The 13,151-nt window shown below is 36.7% G+C and overlaps 1 protein-coding gene across 2 annotated transcripts in view; it reads left to right on the forward strand.

Annotated features, from left to right (window-relative positions):
* Positions 1–13,151, forward strand: part of LOC145683237 (uncharacterized) — a 40,108-nt gene that overhangs the window by 13,112 nt on the left and 13,845 nt on the right. The window contains exons 2-3 of one of the 2 annotated variants that reach the window (XM_081754605.1): positions 856–1,011; positions 10,087–10,209. In XM_081754605.1, coding sequence (XP_081610731.1) covers positions 972–1,011; positions 10,087–10,209 — 163 coding nt within the window. In that variant the 5' untranslated portion in view covers positions 856–971. The remainder of the gene's footprint in view (positions 1–855; positions 1,012–10,086; positions 10,210–13,151) is intronic. The other variant, XM_081754606.1, reaches the window with a different exon arrangement.

Consider the following 13,151-nt stretch of genomic DNA (forward strand, 5'->3'; position numbering starts at 1 on the left):
TATAGAATCGATCTGAGTATGACAAAAGCGCCTGACCTCCTACTCATAACTTTGGATTTCAAACGTTTGATTCTCGGGGTTCTCCCGTTTCCTCCCACTTTCTTCATTCCACCATTTCACTCATCTCTCATAATCACCGTCTCCTTTAGCCTAACCGGCATAAACGTGGGACGTAAAACTCAAAGATTTCATTTCATTTTTTTAATTACATTTTTAGAGATACATTGGAAGTGTTGATTTTATAAAAACATCTTATTCTGCGACGTATACATTCCAACACAACACTGTTGTATACAGTGGTTGTATATCTCCCAGGCATTTGTTTCGTGGCCAAATGATAATGAAAAACGAAGGATAGCCATTTCTCCAGCCTAAGATGATTATTTATTTGAAATGTTTTGCCCAATAAACACCATATATCACTGACATTATAATTAATTGCATATGTAATGTATTTGTTTATTATATACTGCATGCAAGAAGAAAGAAATCACTGATCATACATTAATTAGAAACTCCAAGCGGAAGTAAACTTAATCTTGCAAACGATGGGAGATATTGAAAAAAAAACAATAAAAAAATCTACCCTATATGGTACCCCTTGTCGATTTTTATCAAGACGTCTTTCACTTGTGTCTGTAAAGGGACATGTACAGACGTTGTGAGGGATGACAATTAGATTCATCTTATATATGAATGATGCGCTGTGTAGAGAGCGCAGATTCAACTACTACACTTTTAAAAACCGTCAGTCGCATTCCGGACACCCAGTACTTCAAGTCAGTATAGTGACCCAATCATTTTGAACCATTATCTGTAACTTAAATAACAAAAATTTACTTTTTTGTTCAACAGATGTTTCAAGTCAAATTGCAGCGAGGGCTTAGTTTCCTGTTCCCATTGCATAATAGAAAACAAGACTGAAAAGAAATAAACGTTATTTTTTAGTTTGGAGGGTGAAAAAATAACAAATGCAAAGATTATCGACTTACTCATCATTTCTTCCGAAAGGTAAGTCAGTAAACTTTGATTCTTGCTTTTTATTTGGGATAATAAAAGGTTAAAAGTAACCAGTAAAAAATAAATAGAAATGAGACATGTTTTAGCCCACTTACATTACCGTAGCTAGGTAGAAGCACTAATGCAGTGTTCTCTCCACTAATCTAATGACAAGGGTAGTGTATAGTTTGCTGTAACTCGGTTTTGTCGCGATTTGTCAGAGTATTTTAATTGTAGATTTATCAGATATTATCAGGAAGCTCGACACATACCTAACCCAATACACAAGTACTGCCAGGTTATCTCTATTTTTGATCCCCTATAACTAAGTCTTAAGCGTTCTCCCCTTGGTTTGTTTATTGAAATACAGCAAACCGTTCTTTTGAGTCCATTTAGAGTAGAGCTTCCGAGGCCTGCTTACCTGCCCTCATGGCCGCCCAAAGGGGAGATGCAGGATGGGGCCTGGCCCCTCTGCTTATGAAAATGTATACGTAATACAGCAAACTACGTACATTAAATATCAGACGTAATATACCAACCATGGAGATCGCCCCCTAGATATTTTTTCTGGGGCCCCTCCTGACACCACCTTTCGTAAATTCTGCATTTTTCACACCCCATCCTGCATTTCAGATACAGTATTGAACTGTGAAATCTTCAATAATAATAATAATAATAATAATAATAATAATAATAATAATAATAATAATAATAATAATAATAATAATAATAATAATAGTTAGAATAATAATAATAATAATAATAATAATAATAATAATAATAATAATAATAATAATAATAATAATAATAATAATAATAATAATAATAATAATAGTAACTTTCTTTTACTTGATAAGACTTTGAAGTCAATGTTGTATACTGAAATAGCATTTAATCCTCGGTTTTGATAGTTTTGTAAACTTTTTAAATTGTACAATTATTTAGTTTTCAGTAACGTGGAAATCTTGCATAGAAATTATCAAACACGTAGCAGTTGTGAACTTTGCAAGAGATAAATTGTAAATGCTAAATTGTAAATTATGCTTTATTGATAATTTTGCAGCTTATTTCTGTCACGTGCCCCTTTTGCGTGATCTTCATGCCCCATAGGGGGAGAAACACTGATTCAGGTGCAATGAAATGTACACCTACAGTTCAATGTGGAATTTGAATAGTAATGAAGTTCAAATTTTTAATGCTTTTCCACCGGGAATTATAGCCAGCCACTATATTACTTTCTTTTGAAAAGATGGAATTAATTCAGGCAGTTCCAACGCAATATATCATAACTAATTTTCGCAGTAAATAGTGTATAATTGTTATTAAAATTCATGGTGTCTGCTTGGTAATTCTCGTAACGTATTAGAAATTAAGTTAGCGAAAACATGACTAGGCGCTGATAAAATTGATCTACACTGACATGTATTCAAAAAAATATTTGCTGTAATTAGTTAGTATTACCATTAAATCCAAGGATGTTATAAAGCAGAGGATCTACCCATATGTATCTTAACTCAATGAAGTCGAGAAACAACAGAGCACTGGCACCTCTGATTGGCTACTCTCGTTTTCGCCATCATCTGATTGGCCATCTTCTACTGTCGTTTTCGCCATGAATATTGTCTCAAAACATTGCGATCTTATTGGACAGAGTGGGCAGAATGGTGTGTACAAAACTGTGACGTGTGGCTTCACGATTTTGTTGTATAGCCAGATCCTCTACTTTATAACAACATTGATTAAATCATTATAATTTTAAAATAAATTTGAGGTGTAGATTTACAATAGGGGTCCTTACACATATATTCATTGCATATAAATTATTCAGCCTTTTTCATTAAAACTCCTCGTAGTACATTCAGTAATTGCTTTTATGCGTGGCATTGCATTCCTTGGTTCAAGTTCACCTTAGGAGAGCAAAAATGTTATAACTACAAAAACAGTGTATTTTTTTTCTTTTTGTAAAATTCGACGCAAATATTTTTTTAGAAATGTTATTCACCTTCACAAGTATGTTACACATCAAACTATAGATTTATATTATGCGTGAGAATACATGCTATAATAACGGAAAGTACGAAAATCACGTATCAACCTGTGCTGGGTAGTCACCACAAGCAAGATAAATATTCCGGTTCAGTGCAGGGCAAAGCCGGTGGGACTACACGGTAATGCGGTTGCGCGTCAGTAGAGAGCAGGCTTGAAGCAATAGTGTAAATTAAAATGTCCTCACAAACTCAATATAATAAACGGCTTCCAGTTCTAGTATATAGCCAATTTCAGCTAGCTCTAAGTTTCGCTCTAATTGATGCTGATATTTGTACACGAATGTGTGTTAGTCAGCCATTGTTCACAATTCTACTATCTACAAAACGCAATCTTGGAATGGGTCATGAGTCAAAGAGTCACTTGAGTTACTTGAGTCTAAAACCTTTGTCCGGGTCAATCCGGTCTGGGTCTCTTTGATCCTTATCCTAGATAACAGAAATATGATTTTCGGACTTTGTAAATTTTGGTGATTTCAATGAAACGAAAAAAAAGAAAAAGAAAAACCAATTGTAACAGGAATATATCGGGAGAGTAATACACTCGGAAGTGAGAACTAAGTACACGGTTCTGATTGGTTGTCGTTATTCGTGTCTTGCCACATAGAATACATATAGCAAAAATCAAACGTTCGCTGATGTCGGTCCTCGTGACCGAGCGTTCTAGCGCTACATGCTTGTAACGTATATTGCTTTTGGCATGGGTTCAAACCCGGCCCCAGGAAATTATATTTCTTTAAATTTTCATAACACTTTCTTTTTATTTAAAATGAGATGAAAATAATACTCAGAAAAGTGAATTACTTACTCTTGTGCAGATAAGAAGTAGTAGTAGTAGTAGTACTAGTAGTAGTAGTAGTAACCGGTTAGAAGCCCCGCAGGGCTCGTTTTGTTCCACGTTGACCCCATGATATAAATTTTGTGACCAACTTAAAACAGGTGGTTAGGGTAGCTCGTAAAACAACTGGCTAGGGTAACGCGCGAGAAATACGTACTTCCGGGAGTATTACTCTCCCTAGCGGGTCGTATTGTAACTGCTACTCCAATTTTGCGTTGTGTTAAAGAAAATCGGTACGGAACGGAACTCTACGACGAGTGTTACATCTATATATGAGTTTCCCTGTTATCTTCTTGGTAGAATAAATAGTAAACGGGTGGTCGATTCCAGCTAGAACAGAAAACATTCATTCTTGCTCCTAGAAAAAAATCCTGATATTTGCCTGTAGAATTGTGAGGGATTTTATAGGCTTGATGACTATTTTAAAATGCTTTGTACCACCAAAAACAAAAATTTCTTTAAGCGATTTTCGTAGGTAGCACGGTTCTTATTTTATTTCTCATTTAGGGGCCGCGGTGGCTCAGTGGTAGAGCGTTCACCTCTGGTGCATGTTGTCCCTGTTTCGATCCCAGCTCGGGCCAGGTGAACTTTGTGGTGGACAAACACCATGTGCATGGGTTTCCTCGAGGTTCTCCATTTCATTCATTTCTTATCATCATCGTCTTCTTTAGCCTAGCCAACAGAACCGTGGGACGTAAAAGTCAGATTTCATTTCATTTATTTTTCATTATTAATGTAAGTAAAAACAATTTATTTGATGTAACTTGGTACAGGCACATAGCCAAGAGGGAGGGGTCCTGACCTCCCCTTCGAAATCAAAAGGCAAAAAATAAGAAAGGATGAAACAAAAAGAAACGAGAAAAAGAAAAGTAGTTAAAAATAGAAAGCTACAGTAAGCGTTTGGCTACTCTTTTCTATGAAGACCTTTGTGTATGGAAACGGGGGGGGGGGGATAGTTAAAAATGTATATTATTGTAACGGAGCATTCCGAATTCTGTCTAGCTCCACACTAATCCTATGCACTACAAATGACGATCGATAAACCGGTTCTATCACATGGACTTAAGAAATGATCACAATCACCAATAATATCAGCCTGGCAATATAGATTCCACTTACATTTGTTAAAGAAATTTTCAATTTTCCCTTTTTATAAATTATTTAACTCATGATTTCTCAATAGTTTGTTATTAAGATACTTGCTAACATATCCTCATTTTATTTACCTAACAAACCAATATATGTTGCCAGTAAAATGTTCAGATTGATCGAGCCCCTGGTGTGATAACCACAGTATTTCATGTCACGCCCCTATCCCATTACGAAATCCTGGCTAGACAAACCAATTTATTGCCAGTAAAATGGTTTAGAATGATCGAGCTCATGGTGTGGTGACCACAGTATTTCATGTCACGGACCCTCCCCCATTACGACCTTCTGGTTACGTGCCTGCTTGGTAGGAATTTCACCGATGATATCAACAATATATATTACGCTATTTTTTAAAATGGAATTTCTTTCCCATCTGAAGATGGACGAGCGGCAGAAGATAACGCCTTCTGTTGAACTATGTGTATTTATTTATTTATTTGTAGTTTGTATTGCGAAGTCTATAACATGATTTATTTATTGATTGATTGATGTGTTTGGCTGTTTACCATACAAAAATACAGAATACAACTGTAATACTTTTTTTTTCATTGCACAAGCTTTGCTTGTAACGGGTTTCAATCTGTTTTGAACTAATCGAGTCGTATGCCTTTCTAAAATCAATAAATAGTTGATGTACCTGGGTATTGTATTCCCACTTCTTTTTCGAATATTCGGCGAATGGTAAATATTTGGTCGATAGTTGATCGATTTTGACGAAACTATTACATTTTAATATTTGTTTTACAATAAACGTACTATTTTTCTCAGAAAATAATTTCAATTAGATTTAAGAAGAATATAAAACAAAAGAAACAAGCAATGAAGTGTTGAAATGCTGAAGCGCTGAAAAGGCTTCTTGCTTCTAGATAATACTTCAGAGAAGAAATCCGTAAGAGTGGTGAGTGCTGAGCAGATCTGGGGAGGCTCTCAGCTTTGTCATGTAGGTGCGTAGAGTGTGTAATATGTTGGTCAGGTTTAAATCATTCCGAAGCTGAAGAAGTTCTTTAATAGTTTGGATGATGTCTTCAGAGGATGAATTATCAACATGAGACGTCTTCGATGTTAAAGTTGCGATACTGCGTGGTATTATAGGCTCAGAACTAGAAGCAAATGTAGCAGTGGTGTCTTGAAGAGGTGCTGAATGTGAGATTGTGCTTGATTGTGTTGTCTTCCATTTTACTTGTAGTACTTGTTGTGTTCGCGGACATCCAGGGTAATTAGCAGGATGAGCAATTTTACAGTTGACACATTTCGCTTGTGTGTCTCTGATCTTCTTTGCACATTGGTACGTCCAATAAGAGCTGGCGCACTTAACGTTCCGAGGCAGAGCTTGGAAAGTTGCTTGCTAATGCCCAAATCTTTAGCATTTGAAGCATTGTAAGTAATGTTTCTTTGGTAGTGGTTCTATGCGAACTTCCATGTGTAGCAGTAAATCTTCTTTAAAGATTATGGTGGCTTGTAAAGCCTTCTTCAATGTAATCAATAATTGTGGGATCTGCTACATCATGTTTATGTTATAAAAATTATCATGTAGATGAAAGAACACCATCGGTTTATGTAGCAATTCAACCTAACTATCTTCTTGTTCACCTCAACCATATGTTGGTGAGAACATGGAAATTTTAAATCTTTTCTCTCACTTGGGAGAGCTGTTTGATACTTTGATAAGGCCTTTTTTCGTAACTGCATCTAGATGTTCTATCTTTGGTCTTCCTCCTCCTGATTTTCCTTCTGCCTTTCCCTCTATCAACACAGTGATCCAATCGGAGTGTCGAATAAGATGGCCAAACATGCTGTTTCTTCTTTATCCTATTATCTTCATGATATGTCGTACTTCATTAGCTTCCTTTAGTACGTCCTCATTCCTTTTCCTTTCGGTGCATCATATGCTCAGAATTCTGCGCCAAGACCACATTTCAAATGCTTCCAGCTTGGATATTTCAGCTTTTCTCAATGTCCACGTCTCTGATCCGTACAGCACCAGGCTCCACACCAGTGTCTTAATAAATCGTTTATTATCGTCCAGCGACACATTTCTTGATGTTAGTAGTCCTTTTTTCCTATTGAACGCTTGTTTAGTCTGTGCTATTCTGGAGCTTACGTCTTTTTCACTTCTTCTGTCCGAGGATATTAGACTTTACCAATAAATATTCTATCCACCTTCAAATCAAACATCTTAAAATGTGTTTGCTATTAATTACGTATTCGTAGATGACGGAATCATAAATAATTTCTCACGAAGTCACAACGTGCGCAGTCGTTCTGTCCTCAACACTTCCTTCACACCTCGTGAACTGAGGCTCTGTTCGTTCGTTGTACCTGGTTGGTTTTATTTCCTCAAGTAACGAGCGTGAGCTGTTGCCTTGCATTTGTATTTTCCTGGGCTGGCTTTAGTGCTTCATCGTCTTGCATTGTTCGGATCGCTACTGTCGCGGTTCCTCCAGATTTTCTTGTGGTGGTTGTGGCCTTAGGGTGGTCTTGGCATCCTGTACACTTGTCGTAGTGGTGCGTTGGTTCCAATGGCTGGAATGCTGGGGTTGCAGTGGTTGCTGACCGTTGTCCAGAATCGGGCGGAGAGGTTCTCCCGAACATCCTGGAGAAGAGGAAGGTCCAAATCTTCATATATCTGGTCAATGCTAGTTCCAATTGTGTGTCGTGTTCTGAACAACTTGAAGTTGTCGGTGATGGTGGAGGCTCTGTCACTTGGTTCCTAGGTTTTATTTTCCTGGCAACCAGATGTCGAGGCCTTATTGGCTGAGGGTAGTCTGAGGATCGAGCCGCCTGCTCGTGAGGCTTTATCTGCTTTATTTTCAACTGTAGCTACAAACGTCACGTGATAATTATACAATTGGTATATAACATGAGCTATTAGTATATCACACACGACAAATTCTGTTTGTAACACAGTACAGAACCGCTTGATTATCACAATATATCTGCACAGGGCTAGGATACATTAACATTAAGGCATAAACTACAGCTAAAAATTCAGTCACAAAAATGGAAAGAGATCTCAGACCTGTCCACTGAAAAATACATTGTTTATGAGCATCTACCACAGCCAGACTGGGTGGCATAGCATCCGTATACATAACAAACCGATGGACAAAGGGTGGCCTTCAGATTGGCTAGGGTTATGCTCTTACATTAGACAAAATTGCAACAAGAAATGAAAAAAAAACTCTTATGTAAAACTGCATAGGCCAGAGGAAACAAAACATTTCATACAGGCGTAATACACACTATATATCCGGCCAATATCTGCCCTGTTCGATGCAAGCGAAGTAAAAGAGATCCAAAGGCAAAACTTGACAATAACTAACACTGTTTTTACTTTTACTATCTGACACTGTTTTTTTAACACTAAATTGGAGGGTAACTGAAATTTATATAGCAACATAAGCTTAAAAATGAAAATGCTAAACAGAGATGCAGTGGTGCTATTCAGACTTTTAGCTAGAACCAGTTGTTAAAATATTTCGAGTTCGCAGAAAAGTTTGTTAAATCCAGACATAAACATAAACAGGCATACATGCGATGACCTGATCAAGAATGAAAGAAAGAAGCGAAACAAATTTGTGAAAACACCTCTGTATTTTCCCCGCTCGTTTGCATTGTTGTAAAAGGAACGAACTTTGAATTGTTTCAATTCGACAGAGATTTGAATGTGAGTGGGTGCCAAGAAATTTGGAAATTCATCGGATGCGACCGGTAAAGTTTCCAAGTCACATCAATGAAAGGTTTTCCGGTCTTAATTGTTAATTCTTTTGAGTGTTCCATATTCATGAAAATGAAATGAAATCCTTGAGTTTTACGTCCCACGGTTATGCCAGTTAAGCTAAAGGAGACGGCGATTATGAGAAATGAATGAAATCGTGGAATGAACAAAGTGGGAGGAAACGGGAGAACCCCGAGAAAACCCACGAGCACGGTGTTTGTCCACCACAAAGTCCACATTGCGCGAGCTGGGATCGAACCAGGGACCCCAAACACCGGAGGTGAACGCTCTACCATTGAGTCTCCGTGGTAAGAATAAACATTTGAAACTTGCAGACAACAAAAGACTGGTTTTGGTAAAACTTTGAAGCTACATGAACTAAATCTCATTAACAAAAATACTCTCTTGTATATTCTGTCATATGTTTTTACTCTCCTTCAAGACGGTTTTATTTTAACGTGGCGCTACAAAAACAGTTCCTAGTTGGAAACAAGGTGATAACAATGGGATTGCGTTCCCAATAGATAGATAGATAGATAGATAGATAGATAGATAGATAGATAGATAGATAGATAGATAGATAGATAGATAGATAGATAGATAGATAGATACAGGGTGTCTCCAAAGTCCCTTGATATAGGGTAACTGTTATTATTAGAGTTACAACAAAATATAAGAGGGGAAACCGTCTCCAAATATGATGTTTTCAATCTGATGTGAAGGAATTTTTAAAATCGGACAAGTCGTTTGGGATGTACACTCTTTATGCGCCTAATGTTAAATGAAAATGCAACGTTGCCATTTACCTGGAACCACAACATAAAGTGAATGGGGGTATGTTTGAAATGGGGGATGGCCATCCACACGTTAGCATAAAAGACAGTAACTTCATTCACTTATGTTGTGGGTCCGGGTAAATGGCAACGTTGCATTTTCATTTAACATTGGGTGCATAAGGAGTGTACAGCTCAAACGGCTCGTTCGATTTAAAAATTCCTTCCTTTAGATTGAAAACATCATATTTGGAGACGGTTTCCACTCTTTGATTTTATTAATAACAGAGTCACTCTGTCAGGTGACTTTTAAGACACCATATATATATATATATATATATATATATATATATATATATATATATATATATATATATATATATATATGTGTGTGTGTGTGTGTGTGTGTGTGTGTGTGTAGGTGTGTGTGTAGGTGTATGCAGGACTGGTTGTTAAAAATTAGAATAGCACTGCTGGGTAAGTGGCCGACCTTTATTAAAAATACTATATACTACGACCTATTTTATTTATTTATTTATTTTCATGTAAACATGAGGACAGAAGGGGAGGAATATGATGCAGGGTCGTTTATTGCAAAGACTTCCCAGCAATCGAATTGTCCGAGACACCTTCAGCCTTTGCAAAGACTTAATTTTGTGGAGATACATCTTTCAAATCCGAAAGGTAAGTTTTTAGGAAGTCCAGGTATGATTAAGCAAAATTCAAGATGACTTCCGGCCTTCTCCCGAGAGCACACTAACAAGAAGCTATGGACCATCGTGATGTTTTAAAAATAGTGTACTGTGAATTTTTATAGAGGGAGTTTGGCTACTGGCATGAAGCAAGGGTGCCCATGTTGAGGTTTCCAAGGGGGGGAGCAAGTGTAACCAACGTTTTAAATATATTTTCAAATTTTGCTGTAACTACTGTAAAAATTCTATTGGGTTTTCGATATTCCCAAATACAATTTCTTCTTAGGGGGGCAAACGCCCCCCTTGTCCCCCCTGATTGGCGCCCTTGGCATGAAGTACTCACAACTGTCTCTGTAAAAATTGTTGCGGAAGTACCAGCAGAAATCTGACACTTGAATATTTGGATTGGGCACATACTACTTCCTAAATGAAATCTTGACCTGACTACAGTAGGTCCCATAGTTTTGGCGCTATGGATCTTTAAAGATCCTTTTATCATGTTTCTTGGCAGCCTATAACTCAGAAAGGAAGTATTTGTGCTCCCAGGTTGGTCTATACTTTTTATCTTATCTTGGTGTCAGGAATAACCTCAGGAACGTTGTCAGTGTTGTTTTGAAACACATTGTTATCTTTTCCTGACGATGACACACATATTCCTTTACGCACAACTAGATGTAAGCTGTACAACATTGAGTTGTATAATGAGGAACAAATCCTAAAATAACAAATATGTATATCAACCGGTAAATAGGCAGGTTAAACTGACAGTGGTGTAAGTCAGTTTTTCAAAAGGAAAGACCTACACACAGAAAACACAACTAGGCAAGTCAATTTCTTAAGAGCTTGACATACTAAAAATAATACAAAATTTACCACGTTTCTTTTACTTGTGTTTCATAAGTGAAATTAGATAATTAAATGCAACTTACCACAATCATAGATAATGTTATTCTACCACAGAAAATATGAATATGAAGAATTTTCAGTGTTGCTATCCATAGAAATTACAGTGTAGACAAAATAACATTTAACCCAAAATCTGAGTTAAGACACCAACTAGAGGAACGAACTCAACTGCATTTGATTATGTATCATGTTGTTTTGGAATCCTGTGAACTACCTTTTGTATAACATTATTATTTAATTTTAAAAACCATATGCTAAAAACTGATTTGTTTATTACAAACTAAATACAACTATTATTTAAATAGTAGTTTACAGGATTCCAAGACAACATGATACGTAATCAAATGCAGTTGAGTTCGTTCTTCTAGTCACTACCTACACTTAGATTTTGGTGGGAATGTTATTCTGGCAACACTGTAAATTCTTCAGGTTCATATTTTCTGTTGTAGAATAACATTATCTATGATTGTGGTAGGTTGCATTTCATTATCTTCTTTCACTTATGAAAAAATAAGCAAAAGAAAGACGGTAAATTTTGAGTTATTTTTAGTATTTGAGGCTTTTAACAGAAAACTTAAGTCGAAGCTACATTCAACGGCCAACACATGATAATGAAAATTTTAATGATACAGGAAGTAACCGTTTCGCTCTCGAATTTACTACAATATCTTTTGCCTTAATTAAGAAGAAAAAAAAAGAAAGTATAATTATATACCACCATAACTCTAATCCTTGTATACCTAATTCTACTAAACAAAATGGGGTCCTTGATTAGGAGTAGAATTAGGAATTAGACTTTAGAGATGGACAAAACCGTTTTTTTTTATAAGAACCGAAAACTGGTTTCTAGAAAAACCGAAATCCGAAAAACCGACATTTCGGTTTTCTCCACAAACCGACTCGGTTTTTCACCGAAACCGGTTTCAGTTTTCTCCAAAATCGGTTCGTTTTCAATGAAACTGGTTTTGGTGAAAACTTTTGGAAAAAACATAAAACTATTTCTGTAGAAACTGAATTGGTTTCCGGAGAACAGCAAAATACTATTCTGGTCAGAAATAGAACAAATTTTTAACAAAAAAACCGGAACCGGTTTTGAAGAAAACGAAAACCTTATCCGGTGAAAAATCGAACCAGTTTTGGAGAAAACCGAGACCGGTTTTGGCGAAAAACCGAACAATTTTTTGAAGAAAAACGAAAATCCGGTTTTTGTGCCAACCACTATTACACTTCTACGGCCATTTCTAGACTGTCACATGAGATGGCAACCCTAAGCGATAACACTATAGATATACCGCATTGACTTGACACCTATTCTTCCGTTCCAAGCGCTGCTATCGGCCGAAGGAATTCCAGTCCTTTTCTCTCGCTTAGCAACAGTTCAATCCTTATTGGCTCAACGCGTGGGTGTGTCGAGGGTGTGAGCTTTAGTTCGCATTTTTGCCAGGGATCAAGACATTTTGGCAGCATTATACCCGTATAATTGGAGAGGAAAAAAGCAATGGGGAAGGAAGGAAGGGGGTCTGGGGTTATTATGTTAGGTAACACCCCGGGATTTGCCTAGAGTGAATGAGGTAAACTGGCTCAGGGTAGATGCTCTTAGAAAGCTTGTACGCTTTTCCAACCGAGTATCCCCACCATAAATCGAGCCTGGGAGAATAGTTTTCGAGTGAGTACACCAACACGTGTTTTTATATATATATATAAAAATTGTGGCTATATGAAACCCACGTCCTCTATAAAGTAAAATACTACAAATACACCTCCGCCAAGCATTTAATTACGATATTAGCAAGAGGACAGCAGACATCATCCTTAATGAGGCATTATTAAAAGAAGAATTTTAGGAATGATAAAACAAAACGGATCAAAAAAATTGCGATCGTGGCCAAGAATTAGTTTTTGAAGAAATAGTAGAAGAATTAGTTGTTATCAGGGTCCACATAATTTTCGAAGATCCCTTAATCGAGTTTTTGTATTTTCTACGGAATAAGTACATCATGCTAAGTTAACTGATAATTTGGGTTTGGT

Source organism: Thermobia domestica, chromosome 4, assembly GCF_964235325.1.
Source record: "Thermobia domestica chromosome 4, izTheDome1.hap1.1, whole genome shotgun sequence".
Taxonomy (NCBI): domain Eukaryota; kingdom Metazoa; phylum Arthropoda; class Insecta; order Zygentoma; family Lepismatidae; genus Thermobia; species Thermobia domestica.